The following is a 24,731-nucleotide window of genomic DNA, read 5'->3' on the forward strand; positions in this document are numbered from 1 at the left end:
TCCAGAGAGGGGCGTGGCCAGGCGGGAACGGGGCCTGGCTACGATCAGTGGGCGTGGCTCAATCCCGTGGACATGGCCCGTTCGGTGGGCGTGGCCCCGTTCGGTGGGCGTGGCCCCGTTCGGTGGGCGTGGTCCCGTTCGGTGGGCGTGGCTTCGTTCGGTGGGCGTGGTCCCGCTCTGTGGGCGTGACCCCGCTCGGTGGGCGTGGCTCCGTTCGGTGGGCGTGGCCCCGCTGCCGCTGCCGTCGCCCGTGGAGACCCCGGGAGCGGCGCTCGGTGAGTCCCGGGATCCCGGGGTCCGGGAACAGGGGGTTCCCCGGGAGCGGCGCTCGGTGAGTACCGGGATCCCGGGGTCCCCAGGAGCGGCGCTCGGTGAGTCCCGGGATCCCGGGGTCCCGGAACAGGGGGGTTCCCCGGGAGCGGCGCTCGGTGAGTCCCGGGATCCCGGGGTCCGGGAACAGGGGGGTTCCCCGGGAGCAGCGCTCGGTGAGTACCGGGGTCCCGGGTTCCCCGGAGCGGCGCTCGGTGAGTCCCGGGATCCCGGGGTCCGGGAACAGGGGGGTTCCCCGGGAGCGGCTCTCGGTGGGTCCCGGGATCCCGGGATCCCGAGTTTCCCGGGAGCGGCGCTCGGTGGGTCCCGGGGTCCCGGGATCCCGAGTTTCCCGGGAGCGGCGCTCGGTGGGTCCCGGGGTCCCGGGTTCCCCGGGAGCAGCGCTCGGTGGGTCCCGGGGTCCCGGGCCAGGAGCCCAGCCCGGCCCCTTCTGCCGCCGGGCCGGGCCCGAGCGCTGCCTGCCGGCTTTTGGGGCGCCTTTCGGAGTTTTTTATGTTTTTTACCCATTTTTTGGTTGTGCTGAGGAGGGTTCCCGGCGGGAGGCAGCGCGCGGGTGTGCGACGTGGTTCAACAAGTGGAATGAGGGAAAAAAAATCTGCTTCATTGTGTAAAAAATGATCTGCTTAATTAGGCAGAAATAATTCTAAAATAGGCAGTTTTTTCTTCCTTCCCTTCTCCTTCCCTCCAGACCTTCCCCACGGCACCGATGGACACCCGGAGCTGGCGGCTCCAACTCCGCGGGGGCCGCCCCCAGCTTTCAGCTTTACATTTAAAATGTAAAATCCTTTACATTTTCCCTGTTTTCGCATTCCTGGCCGCCAGGCCACGGGTTTTTCCTTGGAATCAGCGAGCTCTGCTCGGCGGAGGAAGTTTCCCACGTGCGGGGAGCTGTGGGCCGAGTGTGGGAAGGAGGTTAATTAGTGGGAAGCGTCATTATTCCAGGAGGTTTCGTTTTGATACTGAGATTACACGCCCTGTTGCAGTAATAGGTTTGCTTGGAATCATGGAATTGCAGACCCGAGCTGGAAGGGACCCACACGGATCATCAAGCCCAACTTCTGGAAGTTTTTATTTCCTTTAATAACTTTACAATTGCGATTATCTATTGCGAGCTTAAATTCTTTGCTTTTTTGGGAGGGGGGGGGGATGAGGGATTTGAGTGTACGTTGTGATTTTAGCCTGGTGTTTTTATGAAGGAGCTGGAGCTGTCAGGAGGGGTTTAGGTTGGATTTTGGGAAAGGTTCTTCTTGCAGGGGGTGGTGGGCACGGAACAGATCCCCAGGGAATGCTTTCAGATCTTTCAGGGTGAGATTTTGGGGTTGTCCTGTGCGGGGCCAGGAGCTGCACCTAATGATCCTCGTGGGTCCCTTCCAGCCCAGGGCATTCTGTGATTCTGTTATTTAATTAGTGTGGCAATTGGAAAGGGGCAAAATGGAATTCCCAGCAGTTTGCCAGGTGATTTTCTGGGGTTTTAACAGGGCCAGGGACACATTACTTGTGTGTGTTTGTCTGGGGTGTAAATTGGTTCAGAAATTCTGAATTGGCACAGCTGTGGGAGTAAAGGGTGAGTAGTGGACAGGATTTTGTGCTGCTCAGTGCCACTAAATGAGCTTGAGGGATTAGTGTGGAGTTAATGACTCCTCAATCCCGTATTTCCACAGCATTTGGATATCTCTTATCAAGGAGCAATCAATTCCAGAGAGGAGCAGTGATGCTCTCATGCTGAGGGCGAGCTCATTCCATAATCACCCAGCTAATGGGGAATTTTTCTTGAAAGATTAAATTCTCCTCTTGCCCTGAAGGAGCTTCTTGGGCTCCCAGGCAGCAGAACAACTGATCTCTCATGTCTTGCTGGTGTTAAATCAAATTATCGAGTTGTGCTGTAGGGTTTTAGATATTTTTTTATTTCAAACGTAATGTGATGACTTTTTAAGCACTGAAAGTTCTTAAGGTTTTAGTTTCCGTTGCTAAAAAGACTCGGAATATTTGAGTCTGGACTCCAGTTTCATGTGGAGGTCTCTGTAGTAGGGCCTGCAGTGACACAGTAGAATTGTAGAATTATGGAATCCCAAATGGTTGGGGTTGGAAGGGACCTTAAAGATCTTTTTCTGTTCCACTTCCATGGCAGGGACACCTCCCACTGTCCCAGGCTGCTCCAAGCCCTGTCCAAGTGGTCTTGGACAATTCCAGGGATCCAGGGGCAGCCACAGCTGCTCTGGGAATTCTATTCCAGGGCTGCCCACCCTGCCAGGGAACAATTCCCATTTCCCAATATCCCACCCATCCCTGCCCTCTGGCACTGGGAAGCCATTCCCTGTGTCCTGTCCCTCCCTGCCTGTTTAAAAAATCCCTCTCCCTCCTTTTTCTGTGGCTCCAGATCCCTGCTGGAATGCTGAGTGGGAGATGCTGAGCAGGGCACCATGGTAAATGCAGGTGAACTCAGTGGGGAGAAATGAGGATGTCTGACTCAATTCAGAAGGCTGAATGATTTCTTTATTATAACTATGTTAAAATATATTAATATATTATATAAAAGGAGGATACTAAAACTCCATATTACTTTCTCTGACTCTAACACAACTGGTGCCCCTCTCTGAGAGTCCCCAGGTGGGTTGGATTGGCCATAGGCTCAAACAATCCTCACCAGAATCCAATCAAGCATCACTCCAGGGAAATAATTCTCCAAACACATTCTACATAGGAAAAACAAGGAGCAGAAATAGAAATTGTTTTCTCTTTCATTTTTCTCTGTGCACCTCTATGAAAAACATCATAAAAAGGAAATGTCCTTACCACAGGGCACTCCTTCCCAGGACACAGATCCGCCGTGTCCCTGCGTGACCGAGCCCTCTTGTGAAAGCAGACCCAAATTGCTGCAGAAATCCCTGCTGCGGCCCCAGAAACGCTCCCCCTCCGCCCTTTCCCTTTGTCCCCTTTGCCAGAGCCCAGATCTCCGCAGGGGGGGCCGAGGGAATCGCTTCCAAAGGTTTGCACTTATCCAGGGAAGCACCAGCACAGCCCTGGCCGAGCCACGGAGCTGCATTTTGGGCAGGACTGAGCTGCTGCAGCTCCATCTGTGCTTGCACAAACCCTGGGAGCAGGGTGAGACTGCTGGCTCCTGATAGCCCTGAGCAGAGTTGGAGTGAATTATGGAATAATTAATAATCCATGGGAATCCACGGATTGGCATGGAGCACCCCCAGTTGGTGCAAATTGCCATGCACTCGCTTTTTCCTGGGAAATGGGAGCTGCAGATGTGTGGTGGCTCCAGGGATTCCTGCACTGCTGGAATTGTGCAGCTATTTGGTGAATTTTGCACTGTTACACAGCTGGGGTTTGTTAATTAGGCAGAAATAATTCTAAAATAGGCTGGGGTTTGTTTTTCCAAACCTCAGTGTTCCCCACTGCACTCAGAGTTGGTCCCACATCATTTCTGCTCTCAGGAATCACCTGGGGGCAGTTTGGAAGGGTGAGACAGCACTGATGACACGGAAAAAAAAGAAAAATAATTGATAAAAAAAAAAGCAGAAGGCTTCCATTCCATGCTTTGCAAGGATTGATGAGAAAGAGCCGAGGCCGTGACAGAATTCCTCAGGGGTGTGGTGGGATTCTCCACAGAATTTTAGGGAGGGAGGTAGCTGCAGGGAGGTGAGGGGAGCAGTGGGGGTACCATGGGGGGTGGGAGTGTGGTGGGGGTACATCCAGCATTCCCAGGGGATGTAGCATTCCTTACTGTGGAGCTGCTGAGCCCCTTCCAGCCAGGTGTCACCAGGGAGGAGAGGATCCACCCCAGGATCTTCTGGGGTGTCACAAGAAGATGCCACCAGCTCTGGGACGCTCAGGAGAGGAAGGACCAGGAGCTGTTGGAGGGAATCCAGAGGAGGCACCAGGATGGAGCAGCTCTGCTGGGAGAGGTGGGATTGTTCACCTGCAGAGGAGAAGCTTTGGGGTGAGCTCGGTGGGGCCTTGCAGGGCCTGAAGGAGCTGCAGGAAAGATGGAGAGAGACTTTGGACAGGGATGGAGGGACAGCACACAGGGAATGGCTTCACTGCCAGAGGGCAGGGGTGGATGGGACATTGGGAATTGGGAATTGTTCCCTGGGATGGAATTCCCAGAGCAGCTGGGGCTGCCCCTGGATCCTGGCAGTGCCCAGGGCCAGGTTGGACACTGGGGCTGGAGCTCCTGGGACAGTGGGAGGTGTCCTTGCCATGGCAGGGGAACAGAACAAAATCATTAAGGTCTCTTCCCACTCAAACCAGTTGGGATTCTATGAAAACTGAGGCCTGGGGTTCAGTGTGCCCCAAATCCCAAATCCCAGCTCCCTGGGAGCCCCAGGCAGCGTGGCTGGATCACAGCTTTGGGATGTTCCTGGAGTATTTTTAGTTGTGTTCCTTGGAATATTTGGTAAAACAGGCAATGTGTTTATATTCAGCTTCCTGTGTCCGTATCAGCGTCTTGGCATGTGCTGGAGTTCCAGAGGGAGGAGGGAAGGGGATGGAAGTGTGTTGTGAGGATTATTTGTGCTGCAGCAGCTGAGGCCGCTGGGATCAGCTCCCGGTTCAAACACTGGGCTCAGCTCAGGCAGGAGCCAGCCTTGCTCCCCCTTTGTTTTCCCCCTTTCCCTTCCCTTCTCCCGTGCCTTCCCAAGGCTGCTGTGCAGGGACAGGGGAGTTTTTGGCACGCTGTGCTGTGGGATGTGTGATCCAAACCCTCCTGCCCCGCTCTGATGGGCAGTGCCAGCCCCCAGCCCTGCTCTGTGCAGGGGCTGTTCTCCAGCCTGGCTCTCGGGGTGTTTGCAGCTGGAAAAACCCACCTCAGTCCTGCTGGGAAGGGAGCAGCCTGCATTCCCAGCCTGCATTCCCAGCCTGCATTCCCAGCCTGAATTCCCAACCTGAATTCCCAGCCTGCATTCCCAGCTGCATTCCCAGCCTGCATTCCCAGCCTGCATTCCCAGCCTGAATTCCCAACCTGCATTCCCAGCCTGAATTCCCAACCTGCATTCCCAACCTGCATTCCCAGCCTGAATTCCCAACCTGAATTCCCAGCCTGCATTCCCAGCTGCATTCCCAGCCTGCATTCCCAGCCTGCATTCCCAGCCTGAATTCCCAACCTGCATTCCCAGCCTGCATTCCCAGCCGCATTCCCAACCTGAACCCCCAGCTGCATTCCCAGCCTGAATTCCCAGCCTGCATTCCCAGCCTGCATTCCCAGCTGCATTCCCAGCCTGAATTCCCAGCCTGAATTCCCAGCTGCATTCCCAGCTGCATTCCCAGCTGCATTCCCAGCTGCATTCCCAGCCTGAATTCCCAGCCTGCATTCCCAGCTGCATTCCCAGCTGCATTCCCAGCCTGCATTCCCAGCCTGAATTCCCAGCCCGCATTCCCAGCCTGCATTCCCAGCCTGCATTCCCAGCTGCATTCCCAGCCTGAATTCCCAACCTGCATTCCCAGCCTGAATTCCCAACCTTCATTCCCAGCCTGAATTCCCAGCCTGAATTCCCAGCCTGAATTCCCAGCCTGCATTCCCAGCCTGCATTCCCAGCCCGCATTCCCAGCCCGCATTCCCAGCCCGCATTCCCAGCCTGCATTCCCAGCCTGAACCCCCAGCCTGCATTCCCAGCCTGCATTCCCAGCTGCATTCCCAGCTGCATTCCCAGCCTGCATTCCTCAGCCCACAGCTGGAACTGGAGCTCCTGCAGTGCAGGAGCAGCTGGCTGGTGCTGCCAGCCTTGCCCAGGGGGCAGGGACCCATCCAGCTGTGGCATTTCCTCAGCCCAGTGCCCTTCCCTGATTTATCCCTTCCCGAGCAGGGCCTTTTGCAGGGGGTGCATTCCTCCAGCCTCAAAGTATGCCAGCAGTGCTGGGTTTGTGGGTTTTTCTGAGTGGTTTGATAGGAGCTTTGATTAGGCAGGAATATCAGCGTAGCTCCAGGCTGGAGGGTGGCCCCAGGAGCTGGAATTACTGCTCAGATGAACTAAAGATGGGCTTGGGCTGCCTGATCCCTGAAGGTCTCTCCCAACCCAAACCATTCCTGGTTGTTTTGGCTGTGTTTTCATCCCCCTCAGCATGCACAAGTCCATTTTAAAATTCTGCTTGTTTTTCCCTGACAGTTTCCAGGGGGTGTGAGCAGGTTGGGATGTTGCACAGATAAGCAGAGCAGCAGCTTTTCCATTCCAGCTTTGATTTTGTGCAGCAGTCACACGTCCGTGGAGGAGGTTACGTGTCACATTTATTTATTTTGGTTTCCTTGCTGGATGTGGACAGGACAAGCCTGGCACGGGGACAAGGACTGTGGCAAGGCAGAGTGTCCTTAACACAATTTATTTTCCTCCTCCACACAATGATGTGACCAGCACTTGTTAAAAGTGTGATCCTGTTTCCAGCAGGGGAAGTTGAATGGGATTATAATGGGAATACTGCCCCTGCTGCCTGCTGGAATCTGAAATGTAGGGAGCTCCCAGAGCTTTGGGCCTGGAAGCCAAAGCTTAGAATTAAACCCAGGATTTGACCTGAAACCTTGGAAAAGGCTCCCAAACTGAGGTGCTAGAAGCGAGAATGTGGATTTGTAGTTTAAAGCAGAGACAGGTTAAGCTAAATAAAAGAATGTTTAGAGTTTTAGAGTTCAAGGTATAGAAAAAATATAATTAATTGCAGAAGTAAACAAGGAATTTAGAATGCAGCACTCTAGGTTTGTGTGTCATAGCATGATTGGCTGACAAAGCTCACACTGTAACATGAATCCATAAGACTAAATATTTAAAGATTGAGTCAAAAACATAAAAACCCTCATTGACAGTGTTTTATTAGTCAATAACTCCTTAAAAAGTCATATAACTAAGGGTCTTGAGACCTTCTAAACCATACCATAACAATATGAGCCAAATTCACCCTTCCTGCCTGTGTGGAAGAAAAATAAACCCCATCATCAAAACCAATTCAGAAGTCCCGTCTCAAACGCCTTCCAAAATTCCCTGCAAGTAAATGATCACTGCCTGCCTGGCTCAGGACCACCCCTGGGCCATTCCAGGTGGGTTTTTCCCTCCCTCTCCCCTGGGCTGAGGGAAGGGCAGGGCTGTGGTGGCTCCTTGGCCGGGCACGGAGCAGCGCCAGGCTCGGTGCCAGCCCCTGGCAGAGCAGGTTGGATCCATCCCAAAGGCTGAACTGGCAGGGGCAGCCCCGGGTCCGGCCGTGCCCTGGCTCTGCCAGCTCAGGAAGTGCCTCTGATCCCAGTTCCACACTGGGAACCTCACTGGGAATTCCAGGAGGGGGAATTGGCTGCCCCTGCTGGGCTGGGAGGTGCCTCTGATCCCAGTTCCACACTGGGAATTCCAGGAGGGGGAATTGCCAGCCCCTGCTGGGCTGGGAGGTGCCTCTGATCCCAGTTCCACACTGGGAATTCCAGGAGGGGGAATTGGCTGCCCCTGCTGGGCTGGGAGGTGCCTCTGATCCCAGTTCCACACTGGGAATTCCAGGAGGGGGAATTCCAGCCCCCGTTGGACTGGGAGGTGCCTCTGATCCCAGTTCCACACTGGGAATTCCAGGAGGGGGAATTGGCTGCCCCTGCTGGGCTGGGAGGTGCCTCTGATCCCAGTTCCACACTGGGAATTCCAGGAGGGGGAATTCCAGCCCCTGCTGGGCTGGGAGGTGCCTCTTATCCCAGTTCCACACTGGGAGCCTCACTGGGAATTCCAGGAGGGGGAATTCCAGCCCCCGTTGGGCTGGGAGGTGCCTCTGATCCCAGTTCCACACTGGGAATTCCAGGAGGGGGAATTCCAGCCCCCGTTGGGCTGGGAGGTGTTGGAGCCTGAGCTGTGCCTGTTTGCACACCTGTGTGTGAGCTGCAGGGATTGTGCAGCAGCACAGCAGCAGAGTGAAGGGAATTCCTTCACTGCTCCCACAGAATTCCCATCACCTGATGGTTCCCATCACCCCCACAGGGCTGGGGGGGCTCCCCTGGAGAGGAGGAGGCTGCAGGGAGAGCTCAGAGCCCTGCCAGGGCCTAAAGGGGCTCCAAGACTTGAGGGCTGGTACAACTCCAGGTTCCTTTCTGGGTGTGCAAGGCCTCCCCAGGGAATGAGAGCTCTCAGATTGGCTCAGGCAGTGATTCACACCCAGCTGCGAGGACACATCACTGGAGGCTGACAGCTCCGAGGCTCCAGGGACAAAATAATCCTGGAATGCTTTGGCTTGGAAGGGACCTTAAATCCCATCCAATCCCACCCCCTGCCTTGGGAAGGGACACCTTCCACTATGCCAGGCTGCTCCAAGTTTGAGGTGGATTTTCCAATCTCAAATTAATGCTTTTGTGATTAACCACAAAATCCAAAAGTACCAACCCCACCCCCGGCTTTGGCTTTCTTGCCCTGTGACATCCTTGTAATTTTGATTTTATTCTTGTTTCAGGATCATTACACCGATAAAATCAAGGCAAGCTGGACAGGGAGCAAGTCTGCCTATGTAGGTGAGTTTCCAGTCCACGCTGGTTCTTTTATTTCCTGCAAAATACAAAGCAGTACGACAAGTCCCAAACCCTGATGATTTAATTTTATTCTGGAGCAGAACAAATATAAAGTCCTTGGCAGGACTGCTGAGACTTTTCACCTCATTCTTTTAACTGCCTGACTGCTTTTGGGTTGAATTTAGGGGGCAGAAAAAACCTGCTTTTCCTACAGAAATTAATCTTTTCCTTGTTTATTCCCCCGATGAGGTGAAAATTTTTATCAGCCTGCAAATCTTCATCATTTCCGTCTTTGCTGTGCTACACGTGTTTTGCGTTAAAAAAATGCAAATTATTCTATATTCCCCCCCCCCCCCCCCCAATCCTTAAAAACAGGCACCTGGAGAAATTCCTGCAGCCAAGGAGGTGGTGAAATCCTTCCCACCTTCCCAGTTCCTGGAGCTGAGCCCCGTGGGGCTCTCCCCAGAGCATCCCTGGCTTTATCTGTGCCAGACAAAGAATCTGCTGAAGGTCACAGCCCCTGGGGCCAGGCTGGAGCTTTCAGCACAGCCCTCCCCTGCTTTGCAGCCTGATTTTCATGCAGCTGAAAGTCTCTCTGCAGATTTCTCTGTGGAGTTTTCCCCTCTTTCCCTGTGGGGAGGAGCAGGGACCTTCTGTGGAGAGGCTGCCCTGCAGGTCGTTGCCTTTTCCAGTAGGGCTTCAAGGCTGGTGTCTTTAAAATAACACTGCTCAGATGTTTCTCAAAGTAACCTTGATCTAAAAGTCGCTTTTGGTGTGTGCTAAAGGAATAAAAAGTGAAGTCGGGAGAAATGCAGAGGAAAGCCAAAGCAGGTTTTTCCACTGCTCCTCTCCCAAAATGTACATTGGGTTTGACAGAATCCCACGGTGGGGGCTGACTTTGAAAATCAAAGGGAGCTGCAGCCCAGTTTGATCAGCAGGATGGTGCTGGAATGACTTAGGAAGGGGAGGTTATGGAGGAGCACAGCCCTAATTAAACACCCAGAACACCAAGTCCAATTGAAGATCTTGGGAGTTCTCTGTTTCCTTTCATTTTCACATCATTAAGGATTTTAATCCCCAATTAAAACACCGGCAGCATTATCTGTAATTAAAAAAAAGATCTCTGCTGTAGGATCTCTCAGTACTCTCAAGTGTAAATTCTCTGAAGGAGGGAACATCACAAATGGATGTTCTGTGCTTTAAGGGGCTTTTATTCTGTGTTTGCACTGGCAGGCACCCTGTGCAAACCAGGGGCATCTGCCTGGCCAGAATTCCCAGTTCTCATCCAGCCCTGGCTGCTGCACCTCCTCCAGGAGGGGGATGGCAGCAGAGCTGGGCCTTGCTGGACCTTTTCTGCTGGAAAATTGGGTTTGAAATCTGAGCTGCCTGAGCTGTGGAGCATCCCAGAGCAGCCCCGTTCTCCCCAAAAACCACTGCAATCCTGCAGCTTTCCTTTTCCAGGCTGTGATCCCTGGGGGAGGATCTTGCTTTCTTTCCCCAAACCTAAACTTTTTCTAGCTTATATAAAATATTTGTGCAATCTCGCCTGAGTCCTGCTTAAAAATCCAGTCCTGCTTAAAAATCCAGCCCTTCTTAGCTGCTCATCACCAGGGAGCTGCTACTCACAGCTTGGTTTGGGGTAGGTGTGGAAAAATCCTTCTCCTTCCCCATGGTGGGAGGTCATGGGTGACCCCTGTTGCCATTTTTCCTGGGAAGTTTGCACTGTGGATGTTGTGTTCAGTCTGCAAAGGGCAGGAGTGGCTCGGGGTGCTCCCAGAAATCTGTGGGATATTGCACAACTTGTCTCTCTGCTTGCTGTGTGGGGAATCAGGATCGTGAAATTCCAGAATTGGGGTTGGGAGGGACCTCGGAGCCCACCCAGTGCCACCCCTGCCATGGGCAAGGCCATCTCCCACTGTCCCAGGCTGCTCCATGCTGGCCTTGGACCCTTCTAGGGATGGGACAAAAGCACCATCAAAAGAGAACCGACCCAAAAGCACCTCAAATCCCTGCTTTACTCCAATCCCTGCTCTGTCTGCTGCCTGAGGGCAGGAGCCCTGTGTTTTCCTGCTGCCCAGCTTCATTTTCCATTCTCTCTGGCAGAAGGAAAAGGTTCCAGCTCTGGTGCTTCCACTGGGTGTCAGCACGGCCCCACACTGGGCCAGCAGAGCCCTGGGCTTTGCCTTGGGCTGCTGGAAAAACCAGGCTGGCAGCATGGCTGGGGCAGGAGCAGCTCTGCCCGGCTGGGATGGGCTGGGATGGGCTGGGATTGGGCTGGAATTGGGCTGGAATTCCTTCCTCTCCTTCCCCTCTCCTTCCCTCTCCTTCCCCTATCCTTCCCTTCTCCTCCTGGCTGAAAATAGAGCCAGGCACACCGAAGTTCCTCCAACAGATCTTCCACTGGAGACCTAAAAAATCAGCATTCAGAGCTGGGGAAGGTCACAGCTTTGCACAGAGGCTTTGTGCTGCTCCTGTGGAATTGTTGTGGCTGTGGCTGTGCCCCGGTGCCTGCTCAGAACCCTGTGGTTTATTCCTGCCTCCACCTTCCCTGCCAGCAGTGGCCTCCTGGCTAGGACTGGGAGCATTTTCAGGTTCTGCAAGTCATGACAAAGCTTCCCCAGGGTGCCCTGTAGGAAAACCAACCCCAGCATTCAAATCCCAGCCAGCCCTGGCTCCTGCAGAGGCTGTGGGAGCCTCACCCCACCCTGCCCTGCCCCTGCAGTGGGGCTCTGGCATCACCCCCTGCTCGTGCCACCCCTCCTGGGGCCGTGGGGGCTCTTTTTCCCTGTTTCCATGAGGATTTCCCTCAGCTTGGTGCCACTCTGTGCATCCCCTCTTCCTCCTCCCTGCCTGACAAATCCCTGCATTTGCAGGAGCAAAATTTTATTCCTTTTATTCCTGTGAGCTCTGGGGGGCGAGGAGGCAGCTGGAGCTGGGGTTTGGGGTTTGCTGGTGTTATTCCCAAATAGTTTGCAGGGTGCCAGCTGAAGGCAGTGGGATGAAAGCATGCCAGGGAAGGAGGAGGGAGCAGAATGGTTTTGCAGGCAAGGCTGTGTCAGTGGTGGTGAGAAACCAGAGGCAGCCTCAAAGTCTCCCAGCACACAGCAGGGAATGGTGTCACTTGGAGACCTGCAGCACTCCTGTGGAATTCCTGAAACCTCCAACTCCAGCTCAAGGCTGGGAATGAGCTGGGAGCAGCAGCTCTGAGCTTCTCCAGCTGCTTGTTTCCCTCTTTTCCCCCTGTTCCTGTGTATTTAAGAAAATTGGGATCATTCCCATGGTGGAGATTTATTGTAAGTGCAGGTGAACTTGGTGGGAAGAAATGATGATGTTTGACTTTAATTTAGAAGGCTGAATGATTTTTTATTATAACTGTACTATGATACATTAATATACTATTTAAAGGACACATTAAAACTACATACTAGCTTTTTCTAACTACTGTATCTAACTTGCTCACAACTTGTGACTCTCTCGAGAGTCCAGACACAGATGGATTGGATTTGCCATTAGGCTTAACCAATTAAGTAATTACTTCAGGTAAACAATTCTTTAAACACATTTCACATGGGAAAAATGAGGGGCAGGAATAGAAAATTGTATTCTCTTTCTTCTTTCTTTGTTCTTTTATGAAAAAAATCTTGAGAGAGAGAAGAATGTGCCTGCCACAGAGATTGTTTCTGGTTTATCAGGCAGCAGCATCCCAACATTTCCAGGCTGGAGCTGCTCCAGCACGGATCCCCTGCAGCAGCAGTGACTCCTGGGGCTCCCTCCCACCCCATGGGTGTGCAGGGCACCCACATTGGGTGTGGGTGTCAGTGGGGATGTTGGGAGCACCCCGTGTCCTCTTCCTGCCTTTTCCTTGGGAGTTTGGCACATCCATCCTCCCCAGCAGGGCTCCAGTGGCTCTGGAAAGGGAGAGACCTTTGCAACCTTCATTTCTAGGGTAGCTGTAATCTTAAATCCCTGCTGGCAGCTCTGGAAAAACCAAGCAGGGGCTGGAAAACCAGCCAGGGGTGATTACACAGGTGGGTGCTGTCGTTGTCACCGGTGATGGTTTGTGTTTTGCCCAACCTGCTCTCTTGATCCAAGTTTTGATTTATTCACCTCAAAATCTGTTTGATTTCAAAAGAAACAGTTGCAAGACACCTTTGAGGGTTTATCCTGCTGTCAGCCAGGCTTTGCTGCTCCAGTATGAGCTGGCTTGGGGTAACTGGAGCAAACTGGGAGCTGGTTCTGGGCAGAGCTGCTGGGATTTCCAGCAGATCCTCAGCCCTGCTTCAGCAGTGCTGATTGAATCACCTTTCACTCAGCAGGTGCCTCACAATTCCTGGATCTGAGAGAGTAAATAAGACAGTCCAGAGTTTAATTATCCCACTGGAGCTGGCCTTTGGCAGCCAGCCCAGGCGGATCCGGGGATCTGCTGCGTGGCAACCCCGCTGCCTGAAGCCTGGGGGAAGAAATAGGGCAAAGCCTGGAAAAACAGGGCTTTTCTGTGGAAAAGAGACAGGGGCAGCTCCACCAGGTGTTTCAAGAAAGGAAAAAGTGCAGGTGCGCGTGGCTGCAGGAAAGGCACTGGAATTTTCCTGTGGGTCTCTCTTTTCCTGGCAAAGCGCAGCTGGTGGGAATCCTCCTCTGCAGGTTCCCGTGGGTAAATGAGAAATAAATCCTTCCCTGGGAGGGTGGGCAGGCCTGGCACAGGGTGCCCAGGTCCAGCTGCCCCCGTGCCCCAGGCCAGGATGGTTTGGAGCCCCTGGGACAGCAGGAGGTGGCCCTGCCATGGCAGGGTGGTGCCCAGGGGAGGCTGCTCTGGTTTTGATCCTTTTGTCTCCTTTTAGGCTCTGAGTCAGACCCAGGGGAGAGCTGCAGCCCTGCCTGCAGCTGCTCTGGGCTTTGGGCATCTCTGTCCCCACCACCCGGGTCCTGCTCAGCTTTGTCACACCCGAGGATGTCACCACACGTCCCTGCAGGGAGCCCCCTCCTGCCTGAGGTCACAGCAGAAAATCCTGCAATGTTTGGGCTGGAAGGACCTCAAATCCCCCCCAGTGCCACCCCAGCCATGGCAGGGACACCTCCACTGTCCCAGGAGCTCCAGCCCCAGTGTCCAGCCTGGCCTGGATCACCAGCCACGTTTTGCTTTAGGTGGTGAAGGGATAAACTTGTTGAAAAGGAGTTTTTGGTGCCTTTAGCACAGAAGGAGGAGCTGGGAGTGCTGGGACACGAGAGATCCCAAAGGGAAAGTGCAGGGATGGGGGAGGCTCTCGGGCTCAGGGCTGCCTGCTGGCCACCAGGGATCGTTTCCTAGAAATCCGAGCCGTGCCCTCTCCCACTCAGGGCTTGTTCCTCAGGGAGCAACTTCTTCTCCTGGCAGATCCTCCTAGCCCAGAAACCCTGCCCAGGGCTCTGAAGCCCCACATTCTGCAGAATTCTGGCACCTCCAATTGAAATCTGGGCAGTTCTGAGAAGTCCAGGGTGCCCTGGGAGAAATCCCATGGCTTCAGCAGCTCGGAGCCCTTGCCAGGAGCTGGGAAGGAAAACAGATTTATTGGGAGCTGACCTAGTTGTTGTAAATCTCCCTGCAGAAGAGATTTAGTAATCTTAGCAGGGCTATTAAAGCTCGTGTTTGTTTGGAGATGGGCAAACGCAGCAATTTAATTTTCAAATCTTAGGGTTTGGCTTGGTTTGTTTTGGTTTGTTTTTTGCAAACATCTCATTTATTAACAAAGCTGAGCAGCTGGGAAAATAAGCACTGGAACTTTCCTAAGGAGGTCAATCCGTGTAGGGTGGGAAGGGATCCAGAGAATCCAACAGCTCCAGTGGCAAAAGGGGATTTGGGGCTGGGGCAGGGAAGGCTGAGTGTGGCCTTTCCCCAGTTAATGAGAGGATAATGGTTTATCTTTTAATTTTACACCTTTTTAAATCTCAAAAAAAAAATCCTAAAATTGGAGGAATCAGCAGCTCCTGAATTGTCCTCTCAGAGCTGCATTTGTTACTGGATAAAAAGAAATTGCTTTTTGTTGGGCTTTTCACGGTGCAGGTTTTGAATATTGTGAGGGAGAAGTGCAGGGAGTTTGGGCTCAGTTTTTGTCTGGGTGACACAGCTCCTTGTTATCCCAGGGATGAGGGGTTTGGGCTCACAGCAGCTCCAGCAGTGCCTGTTGGAGTTTCCTGCTGGGAAAATTCATTTTTTCATCTAAAGGGGCTCCAGGAGAGCTGGAGAGGGGCTGGGGACAAGGCAGGAGGGACAGGACACAGGGAATGGCTTCACTGCCAGAGGGCAGGGATGGATGGGACATTGGGAATTGGGAATTGTTCCCTGGGATGGAATTCCCAGAGCAGCTGGGGCTGCCCCTGGATCCCTGGCAGTGCCCAAGGCTGGGTGGGACAACGCTTGGAGAATCCATGGATCTGCAGGGGGAATCTCTTACTCTTTACTGCAGGAAGTGAGTTTTTAGTGGCACCAGATCTGAGGAGTGCATGTCCCTGCCCCAGCATTTCCTGCCCCTGGGGAATTGCTGTGCCCACAGCTTTTCCAAGGAATGTGCCCAGCACGCAGGGCCGGGAGCAGGGGAACGCTGTGCCAGGCTGGGACAGAAACCTGAGCCCTGCAGGGGCTGCTCCACAGGTCAGGGCAAACAGGAGGGGCTCACACACAAACCCAGCTCCCCTCCTCTGCTGGAGCTGGGCAGAGCTCCTGGGTTCCTCCAGAGCTGGAGCATTTGGAATCCCAGACTGGTTTGGTTGGGAGAGAGCTCAAAGCCCACCCAGTGCCACCCCTGCCATGGCAGGGACACCTCCCACTGTGCCAGGGGGCTCCAGCCTGGCCCTGGGAGAACCAGCCTGGGACAGTGTGGGAATCCAGGACATCCCTCTGGCTGCCCTGGGACCCTGGCAGGGCTCAGGAACCCCCTGGACAGAGCCCCAGAGACACTGGCTGTGATCTCTGGCCATGGAAAAGAGTTTTCAATCTTACAGGATCAATTACCAGCTCTGAGTGTTTGATATAAGGAATAATTAAGTGTGGCACAGGTGCAAAAGTAAAATTTTAGGGTTCTAGATGAGGGGTCCAAAGGGGACAAGATGGAGGAAATTGGGTGTGCCTTGTCCTTTTTCTCCTTCTCCATGCCCTCCATGTCTCACTGTGGTGTTGGCATTTTTCTGTTGGCTCAGGCTGGGGACACACTGTCCAACGTAGGTGACAGATATTGGCACGTTATTGTAAATGCAGCCCAGGGAGTTTCTGGTATTTAATGTTTGTCACATCCCACTGAGGGCAGAGCCCCACACGCTGCCCTGCAGGACAGAGCTGGGCAGGGCAGCAGAACATGTTAGAGATAAACAGAATAAACAACCTGGAAACCAGCACAGACCAATTATGGCTTCTGCTTTGGCAACAAAGCCAAAAACCAGAGACTTTTTACAATCTTGGGATCACCAATAGCACAGATTCCGAGAGGACAGGATGTTATTCCTCCCCAGGAAGGTTCTCCAGCCCTGGCCCAGCCGAGTCCCCACGCCAGGAGGGATTTCATGCCCTGGGGCTGTGGCACTTGGGGACACGGGTGGCCCTGGCAGTGCTGGGCACGGTTGGGCTGGACGTGCTCATGGAATTTTGCAGCCTCGGTGTCCCGTGGCTCCAGCCTGGCTCGCCGCACTCCGGATCCTGTCCGTGCCCTGGGCAGCTCCTGGGCACTCCGTGGCTTTCCAGACCCCCCTGGCATCCCCGGGCCAAGCTGCAGAGGGAGGATCCAGCGCCTGTGCCACAGCTCACCAACCTCCACAACGTGGGGAGATGGATTTGTAGGGAATTCTCTGCATACAATCCAGTTCTGGTCGGGACGGCGTGCGTGGCACCGTGTTGCCTCACCCTCCTCGCGAGGCCGAGAATGGAATAAAATCTTTTACAAACACCTCTCGGCTGCCCCATCCATCCCTGCTCCGAAAATCCCACAGCACAGATTAACAAGTTGCTTTTTAACCGATCGCTCCGGTCGAATACAACAATAATTCAGTTTAAAAATCACTTTATCGGGGTACCGTGCTGCCTACTGGACTGACAACCACCCGTGTTCCCAGGCAGGACCTCCGTGCTCCCGGAATTCCATGGAAATGTCGGGAAAAGCAGGCGGCAGCGGCAGCAGCGTCGCCCAGGCGCGCAGGACGGTGCAGCAGCTCCGGGCCGAGGCGTCCATGGAGAGGATCAAGGTGAGCGCGGCCTTCGCACTTGTGGCGTTTTAGCAAAATATAAATTTAGCAGTTTTTTGTCGTTTGCTTGTAAGGTGGAAAAGGTTTTGGGTTTTTTTTTTTTTTTTTTTTTAATTTGTGTTTTTAAAGAAAAATTTAGCAGTTTTTTGGCATTCGCATTTAAGGTGGAAAAGTTTTTGGTTTTTTTTTTTTTTTTTAATTTGTGTCTTTAAAGAGAAAATGTAGCCGTTTTTTGTTGTTTGCATTTGAGGTGGAAAAGTTTTTGTTTTTTTTTTTTTTTTGTTTTTTTTTTAATTTCCTTTTTTTTAATTTAGCAGTTTTTTGTTGTTTGCATTTGAGGTGGAAAAGTTTTTGGGGTTTTTTTGTTTTTTTTTTTTTTTTAATTTGTGTTTTTTAAAAAAATTAGCAGTTTTTTGTTGTTTGCATTTAAGGTGGAAAAGTTTTTGGTGTTTTTTTGTTTTTTTTTTTAATTTGTGTTTTTAAAGAAAAAATTAGCAGTTTTTTGGCATTTGCATTTAAGTTGGAAAAGTTGTTTTTTTCTTTTAATTTGTGTTTTTAGAGAAAAATTTAGGCATTTTTTGTTGTTTGCATTTAAGGTCAGGAAGTTAAGTTTTTGTTTTCTTTTTTAATTTGTGTTCTTAAAGCAAAACTTAGCAGTTGTTTGCATTTAAGGTGGAAAAGTTTTTTTTTGTGTGTTTTAAGAAAAAACATTAGCAGTTTTTTATTTTTTACATTTAAGGTGGAAAAGTTGGGGTTTTTTTAATTTGTGTTCTTAAAAATGTAGCCCTTTTTTGTTGTTTGCTTTTAAGGTAGTTTATTTTAAGTTATTTAAAAGATTTTTTTTTTTTGGGTTATTGTGGCTTGGTTAGTAGCTTAGGTAGAGGTACACACACTTTTGATACTTTTTTTGGGGGTTTTTTTTTGCTTTTTTTTGCTTTTGGCTTGTTATTTTTTATGTGGTATATTATGTGTTAAATGTGTATAGGGTTTTTGAATGTTTATTATTTATATTAAATATTTTTCTTTTAATTTATGAGTGTTAATATTATTAAGAATATGGAGGTAAGGAAGAAGAAAGAGGAGGAATAGGACTGGCTTATATTTTTTTTTATTTTAAATTTTTTTACTCGTACGGAATAAAAAAACTCTTGTATAGGTGTTAAAACTTTTTTTGTGTAATATTATTTTTTTTTTTCCTTTGTGATTCTTTTTTTGATATAATATTTAAACTTCTGTGATTTTTTGGGTTTTTTTGTGAAGTTGGTTTTGGTTTGATTGGGTTAAGGGTTATATTGGGTGAGGGGTTTCCCCAGCAGCTCTCCCGTGCCACCCTCACAGCCCTCAGCACGTTTTATCGTTTTGATTTCAGAATTTCAGTGCTTGGTTTTGAGTTTCATTAGGTACTTTTTGTTAAAGGTCTTGGGATAAATTATGGGTTTTGGTTGTGGAGCAGGGTATGGTTTTTATATTTTATGTTTTTTATTTTTAGGTTTTACATTTTATGTTTTATATTTTACATTTTACATTTTATATTTTATATTTATTTAATACTTTATATTTTATATTTTACATTTTATATTGTATGTTTTATGTATTACATTTTATGTTTTATACTTTATATTTTACATTTTACGTTTTACTTTTTACATTTTATATTTTATATTATTTTATATTTTACATTTTATATTTTATATTATTTTATATTTTACATTTTACGTTTTACATTTTACGTTTTACATTTTATATTTTATATTTTATATTTTATATTATTTCACATTTTATATTATATTTTATATTTTATATTTTATATTTTATATTTATTTTATATTTCATATTTTACATTTTACATTTTACACTTTACATTTCACATTTTACATTTTACATTTCACATTTTATATTTTATATTTTATATCATTTTACATTTCACATTTTACATTTTATATTTTATATTTTATATTATTTCACATTTTATATTATATTTTATATTTTATATTTTATATTATTTCACATTTCACATTTTATATTTTATATTTTATATTTATTTTTTCACATTTTACATTTGACATTTTATATTTTATATCATTTTACATTTCACATTTTACATTTTATATTTTAAATTTTATATCATTTCACATTTCACATTTTACATTTTACATTTTATATTTTATATTATTTCCCATTTGGTTCTGTTTCGGTTAAGGGTCACTGCACTGGCTGAGGGTCCCCCCCGCCCCCGGGCTGTTCCATTCCTTGCCCCCCCCGGGCCGTTCCATTCTCTGCCTGTCCCCCCGGGCCGTTCCATTCCTTGCCCCCCCCGGGCCGTTCCATTCTCTGCCTGTCCCCCCCCGGGCCGTTCCATTCTCTGCCTCCCCCCGGGCCGTTCCATTCTCTGCCTGTCCCCCCGGGCCGTTCCATTCCTTGCCCCCCCCGGGCCGTTCCATTCCTTGCCCCCCCCGGGCCGTTCCATTCCTTGCCCCCCCGGGCTGTTCCATTCCTTGCCCCCCCCGGGCCGTTCCATTCTCTGCCTGTCCCCCCGGGCCGTTCCATTCCTTGCCCCCCCCGGGCCGTTCCATTCCTTGCCTCCCCCCTGGGCTGTTCCATTCTCTGCCTGTCCCCCCGGGCCGTTCCATTCCTTGCCCCCCCGGGCCGTTCCATTCGCCTCCCGCGCAGGTGTCCAAGGCGGCGGCGGAGCTGCTGCTGTACTGCGAGGAGCACGCCCGGAAGGACCCTCTGCTGCTGGGCATCCCGGCCTCCGAGAACCCCTTCAAGGACAAGAAAACCTGCGTTGTGCTCTAGGGCGGGCGGCTGCCGCGCCCCTGGGTGCCCCGAGCTCCTGGGGCCGTTCGCCAACTCCAGCGCGACCAAAGTTGCCTGAGCTTTGCAGGTGAAGCGAAGCTGTACAGACCTGATGGAATCACTGGGTTTACATTTTATAAAATTAACGATTTTTCTTAAATTTTTTTTTTTTTTAATTTTTTGGCGGGGTCGTGCCCGTGCTGGCAGCACCTGTTTGTGCACGGGCACGCTGAAAAGTGCATTTTCTAGCAAAATCTACCTTGCAAAAAATGATTGTAGCAGCTGCTGGGGAGCTCTGCCTCAGCCTTCCTCCTGCTGGCCTCTCATCCCAGGGCTTTTCCAGGATAAAGTTGGGAATCAGAGATGCTTTCCCTGCTTTCCGTGGGTTGGAAAAGCAGAATTTCCAGCTTGGATTCTGCTGCCTTTTCTTCTCGAATAAAAAACTTTATTAGTGAAAAACACACCCTCAAAGAAATTAAAAAAGAGAGGCTGGAGGTGCCCTGGCAGAGCTGGAGGAACGCTGCCCTCACCCCCAGCCCCAGCTGGGTTCTGAGCAGGGAGTCAGAGCTTGACTCGTTTTTATAAAAAAAAAAATCAATTTTTAAACAGGAAAAATGCCAAATTAGCTCCAGCTTGTGATTATGCATTTATAATTGAGGGCCTTTCCATCTAGTATATATTTTATATATACATATAATAAAAATGTCTTTCTCTGTGTGTGTGTGTGTAGATATATAAACCTTATATATTAACAGCAAATTTTGAAGGGTTCACAAATAATCCTGGCTTCAGCTGGCTGCAAATGTCCTTTTGTGCAGGCAGCTGAAGTCATCTGCCATAACCCTGCATTTCTGGGGGGATATTCGCAGAATTTCTGAGCCCCTTACGTTGCAGATTTGTCATATCTGTATGAAATTACAGACCCACTTTTGATAGAGAATAAAAAAAAAAATTCACCTTTGTTTGACAAATCTCTTTGGCAGAGCTCCAAAAATCAGCCTGGCAGAACAACCTGCTGCTTACCCTGTGCAAATTATTTTTGTAACCAGAGTGTTTTTTAGTAGAAAAAGACACCAGCAGCAGCGTGGCTCTGCACCAGTTCCTTTTCACCGAGTCTGCTTGCCACACACCTGGCCACAATTAATGAGCTCTGTTAATTGCTCCTGTGGGGCTGAGGGGAGGGAGGGAGCCCCGTGCTGCCAGTCCTTGTTTTCCCAGGGATTTGGGAAGAGATTGGAATATTTTTTTGGGCTGCAGGGACGTTCTTGGTGTCTGCCCTTCAGAGAAGCTCGTGGCAGGGTGCTGATCCAGATGTGGGCTCCTGCCTGGTGATCCAGCACAGCTGCCCACATCTGGCAGTGTTTAATGCCGAGATTTTTGGTGAACTCACCATTTTAAAATACAATAAACGCCGAAATCTGGAGTGGTTAGGTTTGCTCTTTGCTATCAGTACCCCCAGAAAGAGCAGAGATTGTAAAATCTGGGGAAATGCAGGCTCTGCCTTTGTAGCTTTTTCAAAAATAAGCGAAACCATTGCATCCACAGGTAGTGGGAGAAACCCGTGGTGAGACCCCACCATGGGGCTGCCCCTCTTGTCCTTGGCCAAGCTGGCTGATCTGGGGAGAAAAATGAGAATTTGTGTGATTTGGGGAGAAAAATAGAATTTGTGTGTTGGGCCAGGTTCCCCCAGGACCCCCCACTTTGTGGTGTGGGGACAGGGCTGGGGGTGACACTGGGAGAAACCAGAGGGGTTTGGATTGAATCTGAGCTTGGAGAAATAAATCTGCTGCTGCTGCTGCAGTGGCCCCAGGCACAGGGTGGGACCTGGGCTGGGGACAGGGACAGGGTGGCCTGGTGCTGGAGCATCCCAGGAGTGGGAGAACAGGTCCAGCCTCCCCTCCCGGCCTCCAGGAAACCCTGGGCCAGGTTTTGCTCCAGCAGGGAATCAGGATTTCCACCTGCCAAGGAGGAGCTGGAAACCCCATCAGCAAAACCCTTTTTTGTTTTTTTTTTTTTGGTTTTTTTTTTTTCCATTTTGTTTGTTTTTTTGGGTTTTTTTTAGTGCCTGTTGCAGCAGCATTCAAGCAAATTAAATAAATAAATAAACAACATTCCCAACATTTCCTGCAGCACACGGGCTGCTTCAGCCTTTAATTGCTTGGGAGGGGCCGGGAATGAACCCACACTGGAGCTGCACAACAGGACCTTGCCCATGGCCAGGAGGAAGCAGCTGCTGCTCACTGCTCAGCCTCGTGCAGTGAGGGAATAAAAGCCTGGGCCAAAGGTTTGATTTTTACACTTTATTTCAAAAAAAAAAAAAACAAAAAACCACAAAACAAGACCACCATAACCCCAAAAATACACTCGAATTTCAAACAATTATATTAATGGCGCTGCTTTTGCAGCCAACTGGGAGAAGATTCGTGGTTGCAGACCAACTGCTTGAGGGCATTTCGGTTCTCAAACCACCAAGTATAAATAATTTTTTTTCCATTGATATCAGAAAATAACTTATTATTATTATTATTATATATCTTAGCATAAAAACGTGAGAATTACATCCCAAAAGTACAACAACATTGCTGGCAAAAGGCCTCGATGAACCTGTTTGCTCGTCAAGGCGTTCAAAGCAGGAACTTGAAGTGGCACTTAAGGACAGAGGGAGCGAGGGGAGTTGGGGCTGGGCTCATCCTGTTCTCCTCATCTGCCACACTCAGCATCGCTCCACCGCAGCCAAACCCCCCGCAAGTGACATCAGTTTTAGCGTTATTGTTTTACATCTACGTTTCGTTGTTGCTGTCGGGTTTTTATTTTCCCTCCCGGAGCCGGGGGCAGGGAGTTCCTTCCTGAGCGAGAATTTCTGCGGCGCCGCAGCGGCCGGGCCGGGGTCACCGCTCCGGGAGGTTGATGACCGGCACCCACTGGTCCAGGTACCGGCTCTCCCGGCAGAAACACATCAGCTGGCTCAGCGCCGGGTCCTTCCACTGCGACGCCTGCGGGTTCTGCAAAGGGGACGGCAAAAAAACAAATTAAAAAAAAAAAAACCAAAGCTCCGGCACGGCAGCAAAAACAAGCCCAGAGCGGCGGGCGGGGGCTGGGGGGGAAGCGCAGGAGCGTGAATCATCTCAAATTGCTGGCGAGGCAAACAAACAAGTCGGGCCTGGGAGCGCGTCAGGAGCTTTAGCTTTGGACTCTGGGGCAGAGGAGGGAAGGGGGGAGGGAGAAAAAACCAGGAGGGAGAGATAAAAGTGGGGGAAGGGAGGGAAAGAAAAAGGGAAAAATAAAGAGGGAAAGGAGGAAAGCAAAGGAAAGAAAAGACGGAACAGGAGAAAGAGGCGAGGAACAAAGGAGGAGCCGGGGCACAGCGGCGAACGGGGGCGAGGGCGGCGGAGGCACCGCGGGACCCCGCGCCGCCCCGGGGCCGCGGGTTCGAGCCCCGGGCGCGGCGGCTCGGGGGGTCCCGAGCGGCGGCGGGGGGCCCGCGGGGGCAGCCCGGGCTCACCGTGACGAGCACGCAGTGCAGGTCGGCGGGAGGGTCGGGGCCCGCGGCGGGCAGCAGCAGCTCGGCCAGGCGCGCCGGGTTGCTGACGCGCAGGATGTTGATGTCGTTCTCGCAGCAGAAGGCCCGCAGCAGCGTGAAGTGGATCTGCAGCGCCGCGTCCCCCGCCTCCTCCTCCTCGGCCGCCAGCAGGCACAGCACCACGTTATCGGGGTCCCTGCGGGGCAGCGCCGTCAGCGCGGGCGCACCGGGCAGGGCGCACCGGGGGGAGGACGGGGACGGGGGGGGCACTCACACGTTGAGCAGCTTGGCCGCCTCGTAGACGCCGAGGGTCAGGCTCCGCTGGCTCAGCGCCTTGCTCAGCACCTCCTCGAGCGCGTCCCCCGCCTGCTCCATCCTGCGCCGGGACACGCGGCACCGGCCGTCACCGGCCACCCCGCGCCGCTCCCCGCCCGGCCCCCGCCGCCCCCCGGCCTCACCTCCCGGCGGCGCGGCGCTCCCCGGGCAGCTCCTCCAGGGTCATCACGGGGCTGGGGCGGTCAGGGGCTGGGGTGGACAGGGGCTGGGGTGGACAGGGGCTGGCGGACACCGCGGGGCGGACACCGCGCTCCGGCCGCTCCGGCCGCTCCGGCCCCGCCGCCCGTGCCGGACAAAGGCGCTCCGCGCGCGCCGCCCCGCCCGGCCGCCCGGCCCCGCCCGGCCGCCCGGCCCCGCCCCTTCATTTGCATAACCCGCGCCCATTGGTTCATGCAAATGAGACCACGCCCATTGCGTGCCCGGTCCGGCCGGGCCTGGCCGGGATCGGGAATGGGAACGGGATCGGGAATGGGAACGGAATCGGGATCGGGATCGGGAATGGGAACGGGATCGGGACCGGGATCGGGATCGGGAATGGGAACGGGAACAGGATCGGGAATGGGAACGGGATCTGAGCTCTCCCTGGATCCTTCTCCTCTCCAGGGGAACATTCCCAGGGGCTCTGAGCTCTCCCTGGATCCTTCTCCTCTCCAGGGGAACATTCCCAGGGGCTCTGAGCTCTCCCTGGATCCTTCTCCTCTCCAGGGGAACATTCCCAGGGGCTCTGAGCTCTCCCTGGATCCTTCTCCTCTCCAGGGGAACATTCCCAGGGGCTCTGAGCTCTCCCTGGATCCTTCTCCTCTCCAGGGGAACATTCCCAGGGGCTCTGAGCTCTCCCTGGATCCTTCTCCTCTCCAGGGGAACATTCCCAGGGGATCTGAGCTCTCCCTGGATCCTTCTCCTCTCCAGGGGAACATTCCCAGGGGCTCTGAGCTCTGCCTGGATCCTTCTCCTCTCCAGGGGAACATTCCCAGGGGCTCTGAGCTCTCCCTGGATCCTTCTCCTTCTGTGTTTGCCACAGGCAGCCACGCTGCTGCCCCTGGATCCCTGGCAGTGCCCAGGCCAGGCTGGACAGGCTGGAGCACC

At 51.7% G+C, this 24,731-nt stretch overlaps 2 protein-coding genes across 8 annotated transcripts; one reads left to right on the forward strand and one right to left on the reverse strand.

Moving 5' to 3' along the window:
- Window positions 1-240: 240 nt before the first annotated feature.
- GNG12 (G protein subunit gamma 12) lies at window positions 241-20,506 on the forward strand. Of its 7 annotated transcripts, none has more exons than XM_085586092.1 (5): window positions 241-275; window positions 6,441-6,545; window positions 8,734-8,791; window positions 16,865-16,993; window positions 19,664-20,506. In XM_085586092.1, the coding sequence occupies exons 4-5, from the start codon at window positions 16,892-16,894 to the stop codon at window positions 19,787-19,789; spliced, it is 228 nt and encodes a 75-aa protein (XP_085442218.1). In that variant the 5' UTR covers window positions 241-275; window positions 6,441-6,545; window positions 8,734-8,791; window positions 16,865-16,891; the 3' UTR covers window positions 19,790-20,506. The 7 variants fall into 7 exon arrangements, with proteins under 7 accessions (XP_085442218.1, XP_085442215.1, XP_085442211.1 ...); XM_085586091.1 differs by lacking the exons at window positions 241-275; window positions 6,441-6,545 and adding exons at window positions 774-3,658; window positions 3,699-4,279; XM_085586089.1 differs by lacking the exon at window positions 6,441-6,545 and having other exon boundaries at window positions 241-331.
- A 1,780-nt stretch (window positions 20,507-22,286) lies between these two features.
- GADD45A (growth arrest and DNA damage inducible alpha) lies at window positions 22,287-23,939 on the reverse strand. The gene is made up of 4 exons (XM_021535611.4): window positions 23,768-23,939; window positions 23,584-23,685; window positions 23,292-23,505; window positions 22,287-22,791 (listed from the first exon to the last, which is right to left on the reverse strand). Exons 1-4 carry the CDS (start codon window positions 23,809-23,811, stop codon window positions 22,678-22,680), a joined length of 474 nt encoding a protein of 157 aa, XP_021391286.2. The 5' UTR covers window positions 23,812-23,939; the 3' UTR covers window positions 22,287-22,677.
- Between the last annotated feature and the right edge of the window lie 792 nt (window positions 23,940-24,731).

This window comes from Lonchura striata, chromosome 8 (genome assembly GCF_050655825.1).
Source record: "Lonchura striata isolate lonStrDom1 chromosome 8, ASM5065582v1, whole genome shotgun sequence".
In the NCBI taxonomy this organism is placed as follows: Eukaryota; Metazoa; Chordata; class Aves; order Passeriformes; family Estrildidae; genus Lonchura; species Lonchura striata.